We start from the raw sequence: 22,482 nt of genomic DNA on the forward strand, positions 1-22,482 counted from the left end.
CTTTTAAAAACGTTTATATCTTTTGGTAACCAAGGAACTTTGACTCTAGCGAGGGATTGTTTTAGGAAATTTTATTGAATTCTCAAGAGGAGTGTGAAGATAAAAATATGTATTCTCATATTTGTTAGAAGAAAATTAAAATATATTATTAGACATAATTCATCCTTAAAAGAAATCCATATTATACATTCCCATAAAAATATTTGAAATAAACTTTTCATTTTCTTTTTATTCAACATCTTTTATTTATTTAATTAATATTTTTATTTGTAAAGTAAATTAAATTTAAAAAAATTCTCAGAAATTAGAAGTATATATCAAACATCTTTGATGAAAATAATATTTTCAGTAATAACATTCCAAAAAATATTATTTCCAAAAATATAATTAAATCTGTGAATTAAACGCCCCTACATTAAAACTTTGAGCCATCCCCCAAATTTCAATCTTTTATACCAACAATAGATTAATTTGTAACAATGAATTAAAATTGGTTACAATATATATATAATATGCTTTGCAATTGGAAATTGGAAGAGTCTTAGAAAAATTAATGAAATTAACCTAAATGGTGAACGAAGGTTGTAATAATACGATCAATAGAGACAAGACGTGTGAGAAGATAAATTATTATATGTATAAAATATTAGTTTTAATTTTTAAAGTTGGTCTAAAATATTAATTGGGATCACAAAAACCTTGATAATTCACTTTTTAATTTTTTTTTTCAAAATTGACCAAAACAAACTGTGAAAGCCATTCACGTAACATAGCCATCACTTAGAAATTTGATAATCGAAACAGCACAAAGAACTCCTTATTGTCTAAAATTGAGGCTGAAATTGACTTTTAAAGATGACAACATATCGAAAACCCAAAAAAGTTGTTTGTAAATATTTAGATATATAGGGAGAAGGAAAGAGATTGCTATTATAAGCACTTATTTCCTACAAATTATTAGTCTTCTAAAACTTGGAATCATTAAAAATAACTTTTTTTTTTTTATTTTTTAATGCTTCTTTTTAAATTAACCAAAATTGCTTTTAGAAAGAAGAAAAAAACAAAACAAACATAGTTATTACTTGATAAAAACATCACTTGTGCTTCCACTAACAATATATATATTAAGTATATCTAAATGGAAAGTAAAAAATTAATCTTTTAAGACATTAAAATTCATTTAAAGATTAAATTTCTTTCAACAGATTCCCAATAAATATATATGAAACATATTTGGTAGTTTGTGATATTGTTATTTTTATTAAAAAAATAATATATTTTTTAATTATATCATCTATCTTATCACACTATTTTTTATTTATCTCTTTTTTATTATAGAAATTATTATAAGCAATTTTAGGTGGAAATCAACATAAAAAATTGTATGTTTTCTTGTGTATTTGGTTATGAGGAAATTGAGATCCCATTCTACCCTCCTACCAATAAGTGGCACTAGTACTCTTCATAATTCATATCCCTTCATTATTATAGTTGGGAAACTCATTATTTCACGTCTCACTAGCTAGTCACAAGCTTGAGTATTGACCATTGACCAAATAGGGTTAGGGTGTTGCCGCTAGGATCAATATCTCCCACAAATAGTTTGACTTCAACACAGTTGGTACTGGATTTCTGTAGTTTGATACAATATATATGTATTTAAAATTTAAATCAAATTACTTAGTCCTAGTGATATTAGGTATTAGACTTATATTTTTGTTTCTTCTGAAAACAAAATATCTTAACCAAAAATTATGAGAACCCTTGAGGCTTAGAAACTCTTTATTATTTTAACTTTAAGTTCTTGAATTAATCAAGACAGAAATATAAAAAAAGAATTCTCATAAAAGCATAAATAAATCAATATAAGTGATATGTATTATGCAACTAATTAATATACACACATATACGTACCTTACTGGATTGATTATTATTATGTAAATCACAGTAGTTAAAAAAAGGTTGGCAATCTTTCTAAAGGAACAAGATGCGAATAACCTATGGTTCAATAAAGTGAGGAAATTCTTGAAGGCACTAGCCCCGGGACCAAAAATTGGAAAACATCAACTTTCTTACGATGCATAATTAGACGAATCTGCATATTGTGTCTGGGAATTAAGCCAAAAGTAAATGTTCCAGGATATTTCAAGGAAAAGTATCTAGTCAGTCTTATTTTTGAAGGGTGGTATATATCGACGGCAGAAATGACAGAGAACATATATATGAAAAAAACGTTAGTGTTTTAATGTTTTAAAATCTGGCCCATGCATCAAATAGTTAGGAAAATCTTTAATGAGCTTTTGTTTTATGCTGGAACAATGGGTTAGAGAAGCATATTATGATGACATTAACAGCTTTGTGACTTTAGTATGCTTGGACCATACTCCATAGTGTCCCTGTTGCTCCCACCCCTTGTGATTATTAAAGGGTTCATAGTATAGCTGGAAAACTTTAATTTTGCACAACCAAACCTGGCCCTCTATCACTAGTGCGCCTTTTACTCATTCAATCTCATCTAATGATCTTTGACCAGAAACAATAAATTTGCTGATTTAATGATATCAAAGATATTAGAACCCATCAATCAGGATAGGGGTGTTAGGGGTTTTAGTTAGATTTAATTAAATTTATGATTTAACTTAATCAAATTTAAACGGATTGACTTGGGTCAATTGTTCAAGAAAAAAAAAACTTAACCAAAACCAATCTGTTAGTAAATGGTTTGAGTTGAGTCAACGAGTTAAAATATTTAAATTTGTTTGTTATTTTTTAAATCTCATATTTTTTATAACCCAAATACATTACTTATAATTGTTAGTGTAAGCATAAACTAGAAGAAAAGTTCAAGGGAGGAATTGTTGTCATGATCATCACATAGGTTAAACATACTATGTTAAATATGATTTAAAAATTGAAATATAATAAATAGGCACCACACCATCAAAACCTGCAAATTTAAAAACTAAAATTATTGTATCATAGTTTAAAATTTTCAATGTTCCTAAATAGTTAAATGAGTGAGAAAATAAGAAAAGACTCTCTCTTAGTTAAATTAGTAATTGATTTTTTAAAATTTTAAAAATAATAATAGACAACAACAACAATAATTATAATATTATTATAAATTAACAGGTACATGAGTCGGATCAGCAGACCAACAGATCTAAATACTAAAATCCGTTACTCAATCCAAAATTTAATGAATTTGATTAATTTAATTCGAGTCTAATTCAAACATAAAAATTACCAAATCTAAATTATTTGAATTAGTTTGGATTTGATTCCTGAATGATCCCTACCATAAACATCCCCCATCCTCCACTTCTTAACAAATAAACGGTTAAGATAAAAGCTTGGTGATAAGTAAACGAAAAGGAATCTAAATTTAGTCTAAATGCTCTATGCATGCAATTTACTCTTCATGCCAATCTCCTCATTAAGGCTTACTATTTTTTTAAATAATTAAATTTGGAGGAATAATCATTAATTTATTTTCTATTTTAAAAAATGAAAAATAAGATTTTTCTTAAAAAATAAGTTGAACGTAAACAAAGTCTTAAATTTTAAAGTATATATCACATCTTGCTACACAATTCACCGTTAATCTTCCAAGTTGGTTTTAATAGTAGTTAAACTTTTAGGAGGAGAGAATGATATCTCACTTTAAGCCAGAAATTTTTTTGGACTCACAAAGCAATCAGAGATGAACTTACATTTAATCCTCAAAATAACTTTCTTATAAAAAATAAATGACTTTTTTTTTTTATCAAAATTAAACTAAACCAAACATATGGATGGCATGTATTGGTTTCTTAGCTTGCTTTTGAAGGAAAAAAAGGTGTTCAAAACATACCGCGGAATGAAAATTTATTTTGCATCTAAATTATATTTAAATAGACGACATATTAAATGTGTACATATTAATAAGCTCTTAAAGCATAAAAATTTTCTTCAATAATGTGAAAATTTGTTTCTTTTCTTTCACCAAATATTTATATTATTTATATTTTCATTGCTAACAAAAAATATAATAATATTTTACTTAGGAAATTAATTAATCATTTGTTCATATTAAATTCTCTAATTTAATTGATAATCAAGTATTAAAATAATTTCCTTAACAGAGATTAGAACACTCGTTTGTATGTGATCTCGTAGGTTCAATACTAAGCTGATAAAATATTAATCAAATTAATATATTAATCAAGGTAGACATCTAACAACACTTCTTAGCGTTCGAATAGCATAAAGTAATGTTTTACTTTCAAGAACCATTAGAAGAATAGTATAATACTTTCTTCCATCTTTACATCTATAACTTAACTCTAGAGTATGATATTACTATCAAACTATACATAACTTGTTAATTATTATGACAATATCAGGCCAAAGAAAATTATTAAATCTTTTTTTGAGAATTTTCTATTAATAATTTATGGTAAATGTAACAATTAGAAAATCTCAATTGAGTTAGTTCATTAATGACATCCACGTATATATCATTTATATATGTAATTTAATAGATGAGATCTATTAATTTTTCTTCAATAAAGACCATTACATATATATTAATTTATCCAAATTATTGATATCTTATTCATAATAATCATACGATCAAGAAAAATTTAAATTAAAATTATATAAAACTTATTTCTCATTATCATAATCTTTATCATAATAAAAAGTCTTTAATTTTAATCAAAAGACTTATCAAATTAATAATTTAGTAAAACAATAAATATGATAATAAAATAAAGAATAATTTTTTAGGATACATATTTATACCGAGCAATTTTAATAAACAACATATACGTAGGATTGCTTTACAAAAGATATATAAGCCCTTTATTTGGCTTTTCCAGTTGGGCAATTCCACTGTTGTTGAGGTCATTTATTGCTATGCAGCTCAAATGAAAATACTCTTTCAAAGCCTTCTAATTAATTTCATCAAAATGACTAAAATCCATCGTAAACGTATCGTGTTTCTTTTTGGGTAAGCCCTCTAGGCTTAATATGGCTGACATATATAATTCGTTCTCTAATTTATTTGAATATATATATATATATATATAGTTACTGATCCTACTTTAGTTAGCACTCAATTAAAATGACCGCAAAAGGCAAAATAGCAAATATGAAAAAGAATAGAGAAATTGATACAAAACTATTATAGAAATATAATTTACAATGTAAAATATGTGATTTCCTTACTTTCCTAACTATCTTAAATATTCTGAAACTCGCTCACACGTATTAAAGTGTGAAACATGTGGGACCTGTTTGCCGTGCACCATTGCTACAGTGCACATAATCCTGAGACCAGATAAGCATGCAGGGCCAAGCTAGGGACCTCGATCACTTTCAACTTTCAAGTATCACTAAAGACAGATTCTATTTGTTGTGCACTACCCCATCACAAAAGCTTTGGTTTCGTGATCAATGCATGCCTTCAACATATATACTTTCTCTTTTTTGCATGATAATATTATTTATATATAGGCATAGACCTCATCCCCTCCATTTCCGATATGACATGTGGATGTGTTTGTTCCATTTTGGCTGCTTCATTGCCTCAGGTGCCATTGCCCAATGGCCTTGCATTCTATAGCTCAAGACCAAAACAATTAATGAACAACAATGCATTCTCCTTGTATAGTGATTATAGCTAGTGTACACTGTTATATATCTGTTATATATATATATATATATATATATATATATGTATGTTTCATTAATTGATCCACAGTTCACATCGGTCTCAGACTCTCAGAGCGTGCGATTTAGATGCACGTATTCTTCAATTTCCACTCATCAAAATCTTGAAATGATGTAGACGTAAATCACACTGGTGGAAGTGTAACCAAACATGTAAAATATATTAAAATGTTCATTTATTTTAAAAAAGAGAAATGCTTATTAGAACAAAACTAATTTCATACAAATCGTATATGAACGGTTTTCCGTAATAAAAACATTTTATCTTTTTAATTTTTAATTATTTAAAAAAATAACAACCTATCCAGGATGATTTGTGAGTTTCGTGTATTTGTTTTTGTGGTACTGAATAGAAGTAATCTTTAAAAATTATATTTTTAATTTTTTAAAATATATACACGCAGTAAGTTTTCAAAAAAAATGTACTGAAGTTTTCAAACTGATTGAGATATATACATGTAGTAATTAAGTTCATGAATAAAGAAAACAAGTTTTTTTTTTAAATTGAAATAAACTTAAAGTACGAACTTACAGTAACTAACATTGAAAATTTTTAAACTTACTAGAATAAAAATAAAGCGAAAAACTTAAGGGAACTAAAGTTAAAAATACACCAATTTACCAGGATTAAAAATAAATCAAAAAACTTACATGAATCAAAATTAAAAAGTATGAACTTATAATTTAATCCATTTAGTTTCGCACCATTAAAATAAATCACAGTCCTTTCTCCTAACTAAGATAGAAATATAGAAGTATAAGAAATACTAACGACAGTGTGCCTTTTATATTAATTAAAATATATATTAAATTATAGTGGCCTGCTAAAAAAGATGTGAATATTATTGCTCCTACCTTCTTATTATAAAATACATAGTTTTGTAAATTTAGCTTCTTTTTTTTTGTAACGAAGTCGATTTAGTATATAACACCATTAAGGAATATTCCTTAAAATATTTTTTTTAATTAAAATATATACTATAAGCCAAGATCGAGTCTTTAAGATGTAGTAAACAAAGGAAAATACGATGTATATTTCTTTTTTAGAAAAACAAGAAATGAAAAAAATAGAGAGAGAGAGAGAGAGAGAGAAAAAAGTTGACTTTAAACAAAAAAAAAACTTCAACTTTCTTAAGTCAAATTTTAAAATTTTCTCTCTTTTCTAACTTTTTCTCCTTCATATAAAACGAAGCATAAATATAAGGAATAGCAGTAAAAAAAAATAAAAAAATCTAAGGGAATAAGCATGTTCAAAGTTTTCAAGATAACAAAAGAAAGAAGGTCACGGTCCATTTAGAAGAGGTTGGGTCGTATAAAAAGCCATCTTCGATCGGAACTTTAAATCACTACCTTCTAATCCTCTATGGGACGATTTTCATGAACTGCAAGCTTCATATTCTTCAATTGACTTGACCCCATCTTCATTGGTAACTAAGCAATGTTAAATGCCTGATATATGCATTTGTGTCTTCTTTTTACTCATTTTGATCGTGCTTCTTACCAAGGTGTTTCATATGTATATTTTAAGTGTTAAAGAGATGTAGCTTAGATGGTTGAATAAGATACATAAATTGTTATAAATCCCTTGACAATCTTCGAGATTACTGATAAAAAAAAAATGTATATTTTAAGCTTTGCAGATAGATTTTTTTATTTCGGCTAAAACTTCTTTCAATGCAATAATGAGGATGAGGAGGATAATAAACAAAAAATGCAACAATAAAAAGAGAAAATGGGGTATATGCATTGATAACAGCTTTTTCTAACTTTTTCATTAACCTGAAGTAAATATTTTTATTTGATATGTTGTTACACGAATGATAAGAAAAGTTAAGCTTTAAGAAAATTTATTAATGTTTCTATAAGGACAAATAGCTAGTTGAGATCTAAAAATTATTTTGGTGATGATTACATATTTACATTTCTTTTATACATAAGCAAGATTACAACAATTGATGAAAATGCTTACATGAATGGTTGTTTGATTATTATAAAAGATGAAAAGTGACTTTAATCTTCTCTTTTAGAGTATAAAATCTCTATATAAATGCACGGAAAAAAAAAACTAGTTGTAAAAATAAATGGAAAGATGAGTAACAGTAAGGAGGACCGTAAATACAAGAAAGTAAAACTGACAAGAACGTATCTTGCTCTTTTACTTGGGATAAAACTTGAGATACAGAATACATGAAGCATCAACAGACTAAATTTTCCCACTGTCCTCTCTCTGGTTTTTTGTTTGGGGAGGAGGGGAGAATTAAGCATCAACCAAAGCTAGCGGCAAGTATAATTCTCATGAAAAAAGAAAACAAGTTTGATCAATTTTTTGATACAAAATTTAAATTGATTGAAGAATAAATTTACTTTTATCACAGCCATTGACGACATCCAGGGAGTTAGAAATGGTGTTGTTTCTATAACACATTGGAGGATGTTCTACAAAAATTCTTCAGCTGTATTTAGATAATCTAATATTTCAGACTTTACTTCATGTGACAGTGGAGCTGATGGCCCTGCTTTTGAGTAATAGTTTGCCAAAGATCTGATTACTTTTTCCAAAATAACATATGATTCCTGCAAGGAATCAATCCAAATCATGATCATAGATACATATCTTTAAGAGGGTAATCTACAACAAAATGGCCACCGATTAATAATAGTCATTAGTCAAGGCATTAAATTTTCATTGCTTAAAGAGTTTCAGTTAGAAGTACGTACTTCTTGAGCAACAATCTGATTTCCCCTCCAACTGCCCAAATACTCCCGAATTGACTCCTTTGCTGAGTCCGCAGTCCGTCTAAATTTGGCATTATCATCGGTGCCTTTGTTTAAAGATTCACGCAGTGTTTTCACTACTTCCCTTGCTGACCTTAAGTAAGCCTTTGGCAACACCTTTCCAGACTTTGTTTTCTCATTAGGATCAAATAGTGATTTGATGGCCCCAATAACCCCTTTATCTTCTTCCTCTTTGTCGCCAGACTTCTCTTCGGCCCATACCGTTGGTGGTGATAAACCACACGTCAAGGTAAGCAATGAAGGACCAACACCGATTAAGAGATGCCTGCGACTTGATGAAGCTTCCGAAGGAGGCAGTGCAATATTAGATCTGGATTGCATTTTATCTGTTACATTGCAGAAGTTGTCAATAAATAAAGGACCTACTGTTACTTGGGGGTGTATCATGTTGTTGTCCATTCTCAAGTTAAATATATTATTGTTATTTATTCTACTTTCTTTTTCCTTCTTGACTAGAATAAGTCATCATCTCAAAATAATCAATCAGAAAATAACGATGTAATCCCTTTAACAAGACAAATTTGGATACAGGAACCTCAAGGAAGAAGAATAGTATAGAAACAGCAAATATACTAAAGCAACAAAGAAGTTGCACAATAATTTCTCATACAACAAAAGAGAATTGGGAATTTGAAGGAAAATGTATTTCGAATTTTTAGGACATACCTTCAATATCGATTCTTTTTATCACTTCAACCGTTTTGGAATTTGTAATGGAGCACATATTTGCTGCAAGGATAAGTGCCATCCTCCTTTTGTAAATTTCCACAATGCAGAGCTACATCCACCAAGTACACAAGGTAGCAATAGTGTCCTTCCTTTCATCCATCCTTAAGAATTAGAACTTAGAGTTTTATTCTCACCTTTTATTAAATTTTATAGGCAAATTCACCTTACACTCCATTCCACTAGGTTTTATCAAAACAACCAGAATTAAGATTTCATTACTATTATCATTTGTATTAGTTGTATTGTCATTGTTTGATAACTATTATTGTTATAGTTTTCGGTTATTCTTTCATTCACCCAAGTCCAAAATAATTAGGAATCCATTCTTTAAAACTTGCCTTTTACTTAAAGTATCTCTAAATTCTCTATATTTCCTTTCCTAACAAGTAACAACTTCAAGACTTAAATCTCTTCTTTAAATTAAATGTTTTATCTATTGATATTATTTTGAGCAATACAAGTTTCACATTCTCAACCAAACCGAGTTAAACTTAATCTACTTTTAAATCTGAAAACCAATAAGACTCAATCACTCGAGTAACCCACAAATTTGCTCAGTCCAACAACAATAAAAGGAACAGATGCACAAATCATAGAGAGCCTCACAACACGATGTAAATCAGTAAGGAAAATTTGCAGCAATCCACTTAAGCATTCAACACAAGCAAGCTGAAAAAAATTGTTCAAGGTATTCCTACCTTGAATAAAAAATCTCTGGAACTGGATTTCTTCTCTTGGTCAAACACCCTTTCACCGAGCACCTTCAGAAGAAGATGAAGGTTGTTCTCCCTGGGAACAGTTGCCAACAATCTTCTTCCTCCAATCTATGCTAAGAAACTGCAAATTTTCCTAACCGTACGATTGAGCTCAAAGTTTCCAATCCATTGTGTTGTGTGGATAAAAGCTTGTAACTTTATTTTCCATAAACTGACCAAAAAGGCCATTACAGATAGCAAGGTTTTGGATACCAACACTACTACATGAGAAGGGCAAAGGCGTCATTGAGCAACCAATTCATGAAATCTAACAAGATAAACTTGGACCTTGTTTCATTTCATCTTCTGTTATACATTATCGATGGCTCTGTGTCTGTTCCAAAACCCCACCTTCCTTAAACTTAAACCCCAACCTTCAACCGCCACGACGCCGAGGTGGGGCTACGTTCGGGTGCGGTGCGGTGGACCGCGGTCCCATCGAACCCCTCTGGTGAAAGGCCGAATCCTGAGCATCGAAGCAATCCAAGCCATCCAAACCTTAAAACGCCTCCACCGAACCAACCCTCCAGAACTCACCTCCCTCGTCTCCAACACCCTCACGCGCCTCATTAAATCCGACCTCCTCGCCACCCTGCGGGAGCTCCTACGCCAGCAGCACTGCACCATCGCCCTCCGCGTCTTCTCCACCCTCCGATCCGAATACGGCGCCGACCTCTCCCTCTACGCCGAGATGGCACAAACCCTCGCCGCCAACGACATGACCGACCACCTGGACCGTCTGATCCTCGACCTCGCATCTGAGAATGAAATCAAGTGCGGCGACGATCACAAGGGGCTAGCCAGTTTGATCAAGGCCGTCGTTGCTGCCAGGAGCAGAGAATCAACTGTCAGGATTTACGGGCTCATGAACAAGAGTGGATATGGTTCCGTTACTGAACCCGATGAGTATGTGGTTGAGGTTTTGGTTAGTGGGCTCAAGAGTTTCGGGGAAGAGGCTCTTGCTAAAGAACTTCAACATGAATACAAAATTGCACTTGCTAAGTTCTCTACGCCCCAATTAAACACATTACGCTTTTAGTCAAGTTTGTAAATATTTCTTCTTCTTCTTCTTTTTTTTTTTTTTTTTTTAATATAGTCATTAGGTAGCTGCAGAAGAAGAATGTCCTGGCAATTTGTCAACCCCAATTTATTTTTTCTTACAAATGTTATGATTAGAATATGCTTTACAGTGTTGCAGTAAGCTTATTTTGAATTGAATGGTTTCTGATTAATTTATACTCACTTTATGAGCAATGTATATTATTATATTAACACATTCTTGGGATTTCAGACTTAAAGACTTGTAGGTAATAAATATATATAGGCAAAGTTCTGAATTAGCTACTTACTTGGCTTATTAGTTATTTGGTTATTTCTGATTAATTTACACTCACTTCAGGCTGTAATAGTTATTTGGATGACGTGGTTTTGTCATTTTATCTGTATATAGATTCGTTGATTGCTTGTGTTTTTTTGTGAACTGGTTGAAAGTTACAGTGCATGGTTCAATTGCATGTTGGAAAGTTACTACGAGGTAATTTGAGCCTGAGGCTAAATGTTGCACTGTTAATTTTGTTTGTTCAATCAATTCAATAATTGCAACAGTTCATGTATATTATAACTACTAGTTAAATATGTATTAATTTTTTAATATATGTGACTTCCATTGTTCATGAATTGTAAAGTACTCGGGTCAATGTAACTAGTGTAAGTTGATTTCATAGTGAGAACTGATAATCACTATGAGTGAGTAAATTTGGTGCAGCCAAAAGTATATATACTCCCTCCTATGTTGTTCCTAAAAGACACCAGATCTCCATTTCCTGGCAGCCCCCTCTCCTGAATGTGTTCAAGGTTAATGTGGATGGATCTCACCGACAGGGTGGGTCAAACTTCAGCTTGTGATTGTCTCATCCGAGACTTCAAAGAGAAGTTTATTAAAGGCTTGCATTGCAATATTGGTCATAGTAATGCCCTGTGAGCAGAGTTGTGGGAAATCTATCTGGGTACAAAGCTTGTTCATCAACTCTCTTCGTCTCGCGTGATTTTTGAAATAGACTCTCAAGTTGTAGTAAATTGGATCCTCAAAGGCAGGATGAATTGTAGTAACAATATCTTTATGCATTGTCTTCTTGATCTTTCATCATTTGTACTTTTGATTAATGATATTTGCATATTCCTATAAAAAAGTTACTATTTTTGCGAAAGTAAATGCAGAGCAAGTCTTTCTTGGATTGGTCTTACAAATGTTATACTAATTCATTAAGATGTGATGATTACTTGGGATGAAATTTTGGCTTTCAAATTATATATAGATAGAGAAATGCCTTTCTTACACAAAATTAGTCTGAAAATACGACCATTGTCAAGTACATAAACATCACTTAATGAATTTAACAATACATAAATTATCAAATTCAATTTTCATTACTCACCTCACTAATACTCTTTTGTAAATTTTTAAATTCTTTTACCTACTATTCTAGCCAAAGTTATCCCTACAAGAACAATCCTAAGGCCTAGCTAGTTGAAGCAGTCATTATTCGGACTTGGGATTGAGTTGGAGTTCTATCCCTGATTACTGATTAGGTTCCCCTAAATTGGCCAAGATTGGGAGCATAAAATCAAGATCCTCCTCATTGAGTGTCAATAACTCAGCAATCTCTTCGTTTGACAGCAATCTCTTCGTGTGAAATCTTCATAAAATTTGGAAATTTTTTTCTCATCTTTTATCTATTTCAACAATTTTAAACCATGACTAGAAGTCAAACATGGATCTTCATATGGATAAAAAGAAAATGAGTCTTCATTCCATGTGATGGAAGAGCTCTTTGTCCTTACAACACACTTATTAATAGTCAGTCACTTTATATATTATTACTAGATTATTTATTGAGTTAAAATACACTAATTAATTTTTTTAGTCATATAAATACTTATCATAAAATGACATTTCTTTACCAAAAACTCCTTCTTAAAGGAATTAAAATGCCATGGTGAGCAAGTGATTACTAAGAAATTAAAAAAACAGATGTTATCAAAACACCGTACTTTCCAATGCAATCTAACTTGTGATTACTAAAATATTTTAAAATTGATACAGAAAAATGAGTGGAAAAAAATCTTTCAAATGAGAAGTAAAAAAATAAGAGAGAAAAAAAAATTCAAATCAGAAAAAAATGCAAATGATCGAGTAGAAAAATGTGTAAGAAATGGTACAAATAAATGAAAAATAATTCAAATTAGTGAAAATGAAACATGTATTTAGGAAAAACGATGAAAATGGATGGGAAGAATCATTTTAATCAGCAAAAGGAAAAACAGATGAGAAAAGAGTATGCAAAAGGGTAGAAAAAATAGGTGGAAAAAAATATAAAGTTGTGGGATGATTTCTCTATCACTGAATTGAAAAGTTAGATTCCGTGACATGGTGAAATGTAATGCAACAACAGTGCTGCCCCTAATGACCAGAACATCCTAATCTCTCTTTCTCTCTCTAAACTAAACAGTAGGGGTAGAGAGAGAGAAAGAGAGAAGAAGCGGTGCATGGACACACCAAACCAAACCAAAATCATCATCATCACGCAATGACTCTCCCTTCACACGATGCTTGGATTCACACTTCACACACACTCCTCCCCAGATGGAAATCTCTTTCCCTCCCTCATCAGGTTCTTCTCTCTCTCTCCCTATTCACACAATTCAATCTTCAAACTTCAAAAACCCCTTTTTTCTGATTTAGGGTTTACCCACCTTCTCTTTATCCATCTTCATAACCGAATTCCCATATTTATTCATTATTACTTACTGGGTATTTTTTTAATTTTCTGCTAAACCCTTTAGCTTGTGATAAAAATTAGTTTTTCTTCTTCTATGGGTGGGTTTTTCTCGTTGAAGCTAGAGACGTGCTGAATTTATGCAAACGTCATGGAGATTAATAGTTTAATGTCATAAGAATTTGTTTTTTATTATCAAATTGAAGATTGAGTGTTTGATCGAGTTGCATAGTGTGTTTTCCTATCAACCCTGTACTTTTTGTTTTGCAATTGCAACAACACTGTTGATTAAAGAATTGTCCGTGTTGGGTTTTCAGCAGTCAACTCTTCCAATTTCTATATCAAGAGTTAACCAAGTTGATGCAGCGAGATTGGACGTTGAAATGTCAGCCATGTTGAAAGAACAGTTGGTTAAAGTGTTCTCATTAATGAAGGTACTGTTATTTATGACTTACTGTAGTAATTGTTGTGTGAAAGGAATGTGTGTGGTAATTTTGCTACCAATTTGGAAATTGTTTTGAACATCTTTCAAATTTCTTTTATGCTTTTTGGGATTAGCCAGGAATGTTATTTCAGTATGAAGCCGAGCTTGATGCTTTCCTTGAGTTTCTTATTTGGAGGTTCTCAATTTGGGTGGATAAGCCAACCCCAGGCATTGCTCTCATGAACCTGAGGTACAGAGACGAGCGTGCAGTAGAACCAAGAGATAAAGGTAGGAAGGTCTGAATCTCATCTGTATGCACTGTAGTTCTATTTAGATAAGCAGGTCTTCAATGTTATGAGATGGTTCTGAATTCTTGTTGATTATTTGATAAGTTGTAAGGGTTAAAGTTAAACACATGGAATGAACATTCTGGAAAACACCAGCTATTGTTGACATTACTTGCATCATGGATGACTCTGCCCTGCCCTGAATAAGTGTAATTGATGATATCCTGTTGATGCCTTTGAATAAGAAATTTTAACACACGTATAAAAATGTTTTTCTTTGTTGTACATTTTTTCTCAGATTAAACTTAAGTATACACATCATCTGTGAACTTTTGTACTCTGCATCACGGTCATATAGCATACTACTAAAGGTGTTTAATTGTCTAATTTTATGAGGTGCTTGCTTGCTTTAACAAACCAATGATATAGAGGCAAAAGTGTACATTTTTTCTGGTGGTCTGTTTCCAGTGCATGCATATCTTGATTTGAGTATTGCTCATCCTTGTCCAATGTTCATCCCAACTGCTAACTTCTTATTCTTATGTGGTACTTGTACACAGTCCGAACTGGTCTGGAGGGACCTGGACTCACTGTTGCTCAGAAGCTTTGGTATTGTATTGCCACTGTTGGTGGTCAGTATATATGGGCTCGCTTACAATCCTTCTCTGCTTTTCGTAGATGGGGTGATACTGAGCAGGTATTTTTTTAAAGTTTCCCTACACTGCTTACTTGCCAGCCTATAGACCAACATGGATTGAAATGAAGTGAGCTCTAGTTTGACTTTCAATTTTTCTTTTTCCCAGAGACCATTGGCTAGACGTTTATGGATCTTGATACAACGGATAGAAGGAATATATAGAGCTGCTTCATTTGGAAACCTGTTGATATTTCTTTGCACTGGAAGGTGATTCCTTTCAACAACCAAACAATTCACACAACACCTGTTTTTGTCTTTTGAAATATATGAGCAATGTATCAAGTGAAAACCCTTGTTATTGTGAGAAATGAGAAAAATAAATTTAAACCATTAGATCACATTTAATTAGTCAAAATTAAAAGATAAATATACATGACTTTTTTGAGTAGTGATGTGACTACAAATCCATGACTGCTAATGAACTTTTAAATTTGGCCATTAATATTTGTATTTCTGTTTCCTCACAATAAGAGTTCTCACTTGATGTATGTCCCATATATAAATATTTGAATGATCAAAATTTAAAAGAAAAATGCATGACTTTTTTAAGTGGTTATATGACCACTAACTAATTTTTAATCTTGATAATCCATTTATGGTTGTATGATCTAGATTTAAAGTTTTCTCATTTTTCACAATAAGAAGAGTTCTCACTTGATATATATTTCTGAATCTTTACTCTTTAATCAAGCATAACAGCATTGGGTGATCCATGTAACCGACCTCACCTAATTGGATAAGGCATTTGATGTTGTTGTTGTTCTTCTTCTTCTTCTTTTTCTTCTTCTTTTCTTTGGGCCCTCCAGGACATATTCCTAGCATATAATTGGTTTCATTCAGTTTGAATTTTCATTGGGTCCTCTAGGGTGAAAATGTGTGATGATTGACTTGCTCTGTAAAACTTATCTTCTTGTTGTGTGCTATTGTGAAGCAGATATCGAAATCTTATTGAAAGAGCCTTACGAGCTAGGCTTGTATATGGAAGCCCGAATATGAATCGTGCTGTTAGCTTTGAATATATGAACCGGCAATTAGTTTGGAATGAATTTTCGGTACTTCTTCCTCTCTTCATTTTTTACTTAATTTGTGGAATCATATTGGTCACATGAGACCTTTCATTTATTTACTAGTTAAGACAAATGAATGTAAAAATGGGCATAGCTGACTGAATGTTATAGGACCGCAAAGCCCATAACCCTTAGGGCCCCTAAATCTCTTCAGGTTTACACTGGAAGGCCCAAGAATAGTTAGGGCCCTATATTCACTTGGGCAGGAAATGACTAAAAATGGAGGGGAACTAATTATACATCTGTTATATAGGAATGGGAGATAGAGAAGGGTATGTTGGTTGTGAAACAGTAAAAGTAGCTTATGGCTTTCCCATAAGTTCTATTTTGCTTATTTTGTTAAGTTTCATAGAAAAGTTTATCATGATAAGCTCTTATTAGCTTTTTTAAATAAGTGTTATTATCAAACATATGAGTAAGCTCTTATTTGATAATAGCATAAATAAGTGCTTAATTGGATTGGTAATTCAAATGCAGAGCCCTATTCCAATTCCTAAAAATGTTTGTCACATCCTGAGAGCTGCTATTAGTTGTTTTGGGGGCATTTTACAACAGCTAGATGCTATCTTGATTTGATGGCTGAGTGGATTTGCAACAATGTTTCACTTCTGACTTTACAATCCATTGGAGCTAATTATGCCAAATTCTGATTGCAGGAAATGTTATTGTTGCTTCTCCCCCTTCTTAATTCATCATCCGTGAAAAATCTCCTTCGACCTTTTTCTAAAGATAAATCATTAAGTTCAGCTGAGGATGGCTCAGCATGTCCCATTTGTCAGGCTACTCCCACAATTCCTTATGTTGCTCTACCTTGCCAGCACAGGTACATCTCTCTATAATAGATATTTACTCTCATCTCACATTATTGTTTTGCCACTAGAAACATCTTTTAGTATTTCGGCGGGATTATAGCTACAGAACTCTATGTATATATGTGCTTCAAATTCAGCTGTTTCTCATTAAAAGAAGAGGACTAAGCAATGGTTCACAATTTGTTTGTGGCAGATATTGTTACTACTGTCTTAGGACACGATGTGCTGCTGCTCCATCGTTTAGGTGTTCCAGGTGCAGTGAGCCCGTTGTTGCTATGCAACGACATGGTGGTGTCCCTTCAGAATGATTGATTGTTACTAAGAATCAGGGAAACATTCTTTAGAGTTAGGGAGCATTTGATCTACTTACAGAATTAGCATATAAAATACTACCTGAAATTGTGGTGGTATTCTTTTCCCCTTACTTTCTCTTTATTATTATTATTATTCACATTTAATTGGGAAAACAAATCAAAATATCTTCACAGAATCACTTACTCGGTTCAGTGGGAAGCATTCTTTCCCTTGTAACAATGTATCATTTAGTTACCCCTCATACATTTCTTTCCGTTATTTTGAAGTTAAACTTCTTGTAAATTGTATGTGTTGTGATTGGATATACATACTAAACGATTAGCTCTCCTATAAACTAAAAAGCTAAGCTATTAAAAGGGGCAGAATATCATTCTGTGTGTACTTGGAACTAGACTGATTTCAATCAACGGCCGAAATTATAATTAATATATTTGATTTTATTTATTATATTTTCCCGTTATTATTTAAATATGTATTACTGATTTACTATATGGAAATAAATAATTAAAAAGACATTTTTTTATCCTTTTAATTGGTGTCTTTACCGATGTAACTTTTGAGATTAATTTTTGTATTGGGAGTGATACTTAAGTTAAAATTTCTTTGGAGTCACAAGGTCAAAATGAGAAATCTAGGATAATATTTTCTAACATACTCTTTTGAGCACATCTTATTTCATTGGTTTAAATTTATTTAACACACTCTTTTGAACATATCTTATTTTATTGGTTTAAATTTATGTAAAATCATAAAATTCAATCTCATAACTTTACAAATAAAGTTAGGTTGATTGATATCATTGTTTGCTTATTTCCATCAATCTTAATTATTAAAATAACCTGGTTTTTATTAATTGGAATTTTAATTTTTACAATGTAAATAAAACATTAAATGGGATGGGAAGAAAATAACTAAACGGTGAAAGTGGTAAATTTCGACTTGTTTATTTTTCTGCTAAGCATGTAGTGGTCTACAAATACAATAGAGACACAAGAATGTTATATGTCTGTCTTCCAACTCACATCAAATAATTGAATTGTGGGATATGAATAACGAGTATACGGCTTTAATATCTTACCATGCATCTTGTTCATGTCTCGTTCCTTTTCTTCTCACTCAGTGTTTATTATGAATCTTTCATTGAGGAAAAAAAAGGGTTAAAAGTTCAATTAATATGGATTATCTTTTACAAAAGGTTCTGGCTAGAATCATTTGACTAGGATATTTTGTTGACAGAGAAACGACCCGAAGGCATAAGCATAGTGCTTTTGACTTCAAAAATTGCGGTCATAATGATCAGTACCCAGATTAAATTTTATTTGTGATATCACATATCAACAACACAAAAAGAGAAAACAAGAAACAAAATCAACAATGTGTCAAACTCAGTCTCAGTTCTTTTTCCTCTTTTTCTTTATCAATTTTGTTGTTTCCGTGCATGATTAAAAAGGGCAATTGATAGATATCAGTAGCTTCTGGTCCGTTGGAGAAGCATAAACTTTCTGGCTATTATTATTGAAATTGAATATTCTTGAGTGGAAGACCAATGGTCAAAAGGAATCCATCTGATCCAATTCTTATCCGGTCCTCTAATGATCATTCATATACTACATGACATGTGGTACGTTGAATTCATAACCTTTTGTTTTTAAATAGTTAAAAAAAAATTGTGATGAGCCAACTTCTTTTTCTTTCTTGTTTTCCTTTTAGCATATATATGAGGTTATGTCTTTCCTTTTCATTGATTCTTAATGTGCGGAAAAAAATTGTTCTTAGAAAAGATATGCACCCTCGAGCAACTTCCGTATAGTATGACTTTGACCACTAATAATTTGATATTTAACTGATAAAATGATTAGGTTTTGTTTGGATAAATTTATTTATTGGAGAACAAAATAAGAAAGTAAAATGAAATACGCTTTTTTATAAACTAATTTTAGTTTATGAAAAAAAATATTTAACTTTTTTCTCTTATCAAATTTATAAACAACACCTTAGTAGTATACTTTTTCATTTATGATAAACTGTTTATATTCAACGTATCTGTTAATATTTATTATTTTACTCAAATCAACATCAAGCTGGAAAAACTTGCTAATAAATTAATTTCTTTCTTGGGTGAGTTTCTTTATGCTAGCTGTTAATTATGAGGTCCCAAGGCAAACAAAGAAGTATATATAAACATGCATATACATAACATACAACCAAAAACCACGTATATACGTACAAGGCCATGTGCTGGTATCGATCTAAAACTTGTTCTTTGGCGTTTGGTAAATGTAATTTTCTTTATGTTGCATATCCCACATTCTTTTCCCATTTTTGGATCATTGTGCACAGAGTTCCTGATTTTTTGGTCGGCACTGGGTGAGTGGTGCTTGTCTCAAATTATACCAAAACTATCACATGATAAAATTTGTTTAGTGACAAATTATTAAGGTGACATCATATAAGAAAGTTTAATTTGAATAAACGATCAAATAAAATTAAATACCAAGGAAAAATTCGTCCTTAATCGCTTGGAACTGTCTTGCTAATTTAAAATTTATGTGAATGGGTTTAGGAGTTCATGAGAACTAGAACAAACTTCAAGGCTCATGTTATTAGAGATACTTATACATTATCTATTAATGATATTTTCACATCAACAATAAAAATTAAATTCCCATTCTTATGAGATACGAGTCTATTTTTTTTATCAACTTAATAGATTTTTATTGGCCACTTGAAACTTTCATAAGTAAAATTATCTTCATAAAAAGAAATAAATTAAAAAATATAAATTGCTGGGTATTCAAGTAATATCATATATAAAATTTTCATCAACACTGAATTTAGTCTAAGTAATAACTGAGAATTTGGTATGTCAATTCCCTAATCCTTTCTCTCTCTCATCAATAACAAAGAGGAAAACAACATTATTTGACCGTCTCCCCTCATACCTTTATAGACTGTCCGTACAGGTAGCAGCGGCACTACTTTGGTGCCTAATATAGATCAATGAATAGTTTTTTTTTTTTCTCTAATATTATTATTGGGCAATTGAAACCTGAAGCTGCTCTTGTATGAGGCAGCATATCTAATAGTTTTTACAAAATCTTCTCAACCATACATACGGTTTTTTTTAAATGGGTTATTTTTTTAATTATTTACTTAAAGGGTAAGTCGTAATAGGTATTATCACTTTTGAGTTAGAAGTCATAATATCTATTACGATTTTAATTTTTTTTATTTTTTTAACTGAAGTCGTAAAATTATTTATGACTTTAGTGTAATTTTTTTATTTTATAACTTTGAAGTTGTAACCTTTTTTTGAAAAAAAATAAAATCTTAAAATTATTTATAATTTTAATATATATTTTTTAATTTCACGAAAGTTTTTTTTTTATTATGACTTTAAAGTCGTAATATTTTTTTTTTAAATTTGGAGGTGCATGGAAGTGAAGTCGTGAGCTTGGCTACGACCTCACTATATCCTTTTTTCAAACTTTATAATATTATATATTATTTTATAATGTTATTTTTGAATTAGTTATCTAAAGACGATAAGTCGTAACAGGTATTATGACAAAAATGTTTAAATAAAATAATATTAAAAAGATATAATATATTTTAAATAATAAAACATTACAAAAATATACAACATATCAAATAAAAACTTAAAAAATATACAATATATTAAATAAAATTAATAATAAGTAAAATTAAAATTATTTATTTGATAATTAAATAAATAAATTTTGTTAGCAATTTTAAAAAAATAAAAACAAAACAAAATAAAATAAAAAATGCCTAAAAAATTATTAATATTATAAAATAATATATAATATTATAAAGTTTGAAAAAAGGGACATAGTAAAATCGTAGTCAAACTCACAACTTCACCTCCATGAATCTTTAAATTAAAAAATAAGTATTACGACTTTAAATTCCTAATATCAAAAAAAATTCATAAAATAGAAAAATTATACTAAAATCGTAAATAATTTTTTGACTTCAATTTTTTTAAAAGGTTATAACTTCAAAGTCGTAAAATAAAAAAAAAATACACTAAAGTCGTGTATAATTTTACGATTTCAGTTAAAAAAAATTAAAATCATAACAGATGTTAGATAAATAATTAAAAAATAACTCCATTTAGAAAAAATGAAAAAAAAAATCCCTTTTTCTGTAAAACAGCCCATACATCAAGCATAAGGATTGCAAATTGGACCTAGCTTGCTTGCGGCAAGCATGCTTAGCATGGAATTATCCATGTCGGCAGAATTCGTGGATAAAATTTAACCGATTGAATTTGAAGATTTCCTATACCTGTTTATTATTCACAGAGGACAAATATTGAGGTGTACTTGTAGACATTCTTTACTATATTTAAATGAAAATTTAATCAAATTAATTCCTTATCAGTAGAACCATTTTTATTATTTTTGTCATGAACTTTCTGTACTTTTTAAAAAAATAATTTAATACATATCACAAATGTTTATAAACATATGTAAATATTCGTCAAACATATATAGGTATTCATCAAAAATAGGATACCTGTTTATATATAGAGTAGGGACAGAAATATATAGGTTTCCATGGACAGAGGCTAATTATTGGTTGCCATTGATGGTACAGATGGTGCAAGCCTGCAATGCATATATTGGACAAGAAATTACATTGGTAACTCAATTATCAGAATCTTATGTTATAAATTTAAATACTGAATTTTTAAAAATATATTATTACTTTTATAGTTCAAGTTATTTCAAAAGTAACTATTAATAAAGTTATTTTATATTCACTAACTTCTTTTCTATATATTAAATTTTATTAATCTAATCGTATGTTAAATTTATGCATGTTTCTTGTTAAATAGATTATCTTAACAAACTTCATTCAATAAGTTTAATTTAACGTATTATATATATATATATATATATATATATATATGCTAACTATGAAATTATATATATACATTTTTTATCCATTTAAAATTTGGTGGTGCATGATTATTGAATCTGTATCAAAATATTTAATGGTTGTTAGCATAGATAGAGTGCTCCTCCTTCTCGATTCTCATTCAAGGTTTGATGTATTTTCTGTACGTATTTTTGTGTTTTC

General features: G+C 30.4%; 3 protein-coding genes across 9 annotated transcripts; 2 read left to right on the forward strand and 1 right to left on the reverse strand.

Moving 5' to 3' along the window:
• Positions 1-7,831: 7,831 nt before the first annotated feature.
• On the reverse strand, positions 7,832-10,109 carry LOC114422389 (photosystem II D1 precursor processing protein PSB27-H2, chloroplastic-like). 6 transcript variants are annotated; one of them, XM_028388716.1, is made up of 4 exons: positions 9,939-10,109; positions 9,178-9,289; positions 8,434-8,837; positions 7,832-8,289 (listed from the first exon to the last, which is right to left on the reverse strand). In XM_028388716.1, exons 2-4 carry the CDS (start codon positions 9,257-9,259, stop codon positions 8,152-8,154), a joined length of 624 nt encoding a protein of 207 aa, XP_028244517.1. In that variant the 5' UTR covers positions 9,260-9,289; positions 9,939-10,109; the 3' UTR covers positions 7,832-8,151. The 6 variants fall into 6 exon arrangements, with proteins under 6 accessions (XP_028244517.1, XP_028244515.1, XP_028244518.1 ...); XM_028388714.1 differs by having other exon boundaries at positions 9,178-9,341; positions 9,939-10,051; XM_028388717.1 differs by having other exon boundaries at positions 9,178-9,325; positions 9,939-10,048.
• A 179-nt stretch (positions 10,110-10,288) lies between these two features.
• Positions 10,289-11,341, forward strand: LOC114422388 (protein THYLAKOID ASSEMBLY 8, chloroplastic-like). The gene has a single exon (XM_028388713.1). The coding sequence runs from the start codon at positions 10,318-10,320 to the stop codon at positions 11,032-11,034; it is 717 nt and encodes a 238-aa protein (XP_028244514.1). The 5' UTR covers positions 10,289-10,317; the 3' UTR covers positions 11,035-11,341.
• A 2,066-nt stretch (positions 11,342-13,407) lies between these two features.
• LOC114422387 (peroxisome biogenesis protein 2-like) lies at positions 13,408-17,764 on the forward strand. 2 transcript variants are annotated; one of them, XM_028388711.1, is made up of 8 exons: positions 13,408-13,666; positions 14,089-14,205; positions 14,330-14,483; positions 15,043-15,179; positions 15,286-15,386; positions 16,114-16,231; positions 16,903-17,069; positions 17,252-17,764. In XM_028388711.1, exons 1-8 carry the CDS (start codon positions 13,583-13,585, stop codon positions 17,364-17,366), a joined length of 993 nt encoding a protein of 330 aa, XP_028244512.1. In that variant the 5' UTR covers positions 13,408-13,582; the 3' UTR covers positions 17,367-17,764. The 2 variants fall into 2 exon arrangements, with proteins under 2 accessions (XP_028244512.1, XP_028244513.1); XM_028388712.1 differs by having other exon boundaries at positions 14,092-14,205.
• The last annotated feature ends 4,718 nt before the right edge of the window (positions 17,765-22,482 follow it).

The sequence above is a fragment of the Glycine soja genome, chromosome 8 (genome assembly GCF_004193775.1).
Source record: "Glycine soja cultivar W05 chromosome 8, ASM419377v2, whole genome shotgun sequence".
Lineage (NCBI taxonomy): Eukaryota > Viridiplantae > Streptophyta > Magnoliopsida > Fabales > Fabaceae > Glycine > Glycine soja.

Excerpts from the sequence above, each read along its gene's own strand:
- LOC114422389 (XM_028388716.1), bottom strand. The coding sequence starts at position 9,259 with ATGGCACTTATCCTTGCAGCAAATATGTGCTCCATTACAAATTCCAAA. Across the intron at positions 8,838-9,177 it reads AAAAAGAATCGATATTGAAG|ATAAAATGCAATCCAGATCT; the intron begins GTATGTCCTAAA and ends GCAATGTAACAG. Across the intron at positions 8,290-8,433 it reads ATCAGATTGTTGCTCAAGAA|GAATCATATGTTATTTTGGA; the intron begins GTACGTACTTCT and ends GATTCCTTGCAG.
- LOC114422388 (XM_028388713.1), top strand. The coding sequence starts at position 10,318 with ATGGCTCTGTGTCTGTTCCAAAACCCCACCTTCCTTAAACTTAAACCC.
- LOC114422387 (XM_028388711.1), top strand. The coding sequence starts at position 13,583 with ATGACTCTCCCTTCACACGATGCTTGGATTCACACTTCACACACACTC. Across the intron at positions 13,667-14,088 it reads CTCTTTCCCTCCCTCATCAG|CAGTCAACTCTTCCAATTTC; the intron begins GTTCTTCTCTCT and ends TTGGGTTTTCAG. Across the intron at positions 14,206-14,329 it reads AAGTGTTCTCATTAATGAAG|CCAGGAATGTTATTTCAGTA; the intron begins GTACTGTTATTT and ends TTTTGGGATTAG.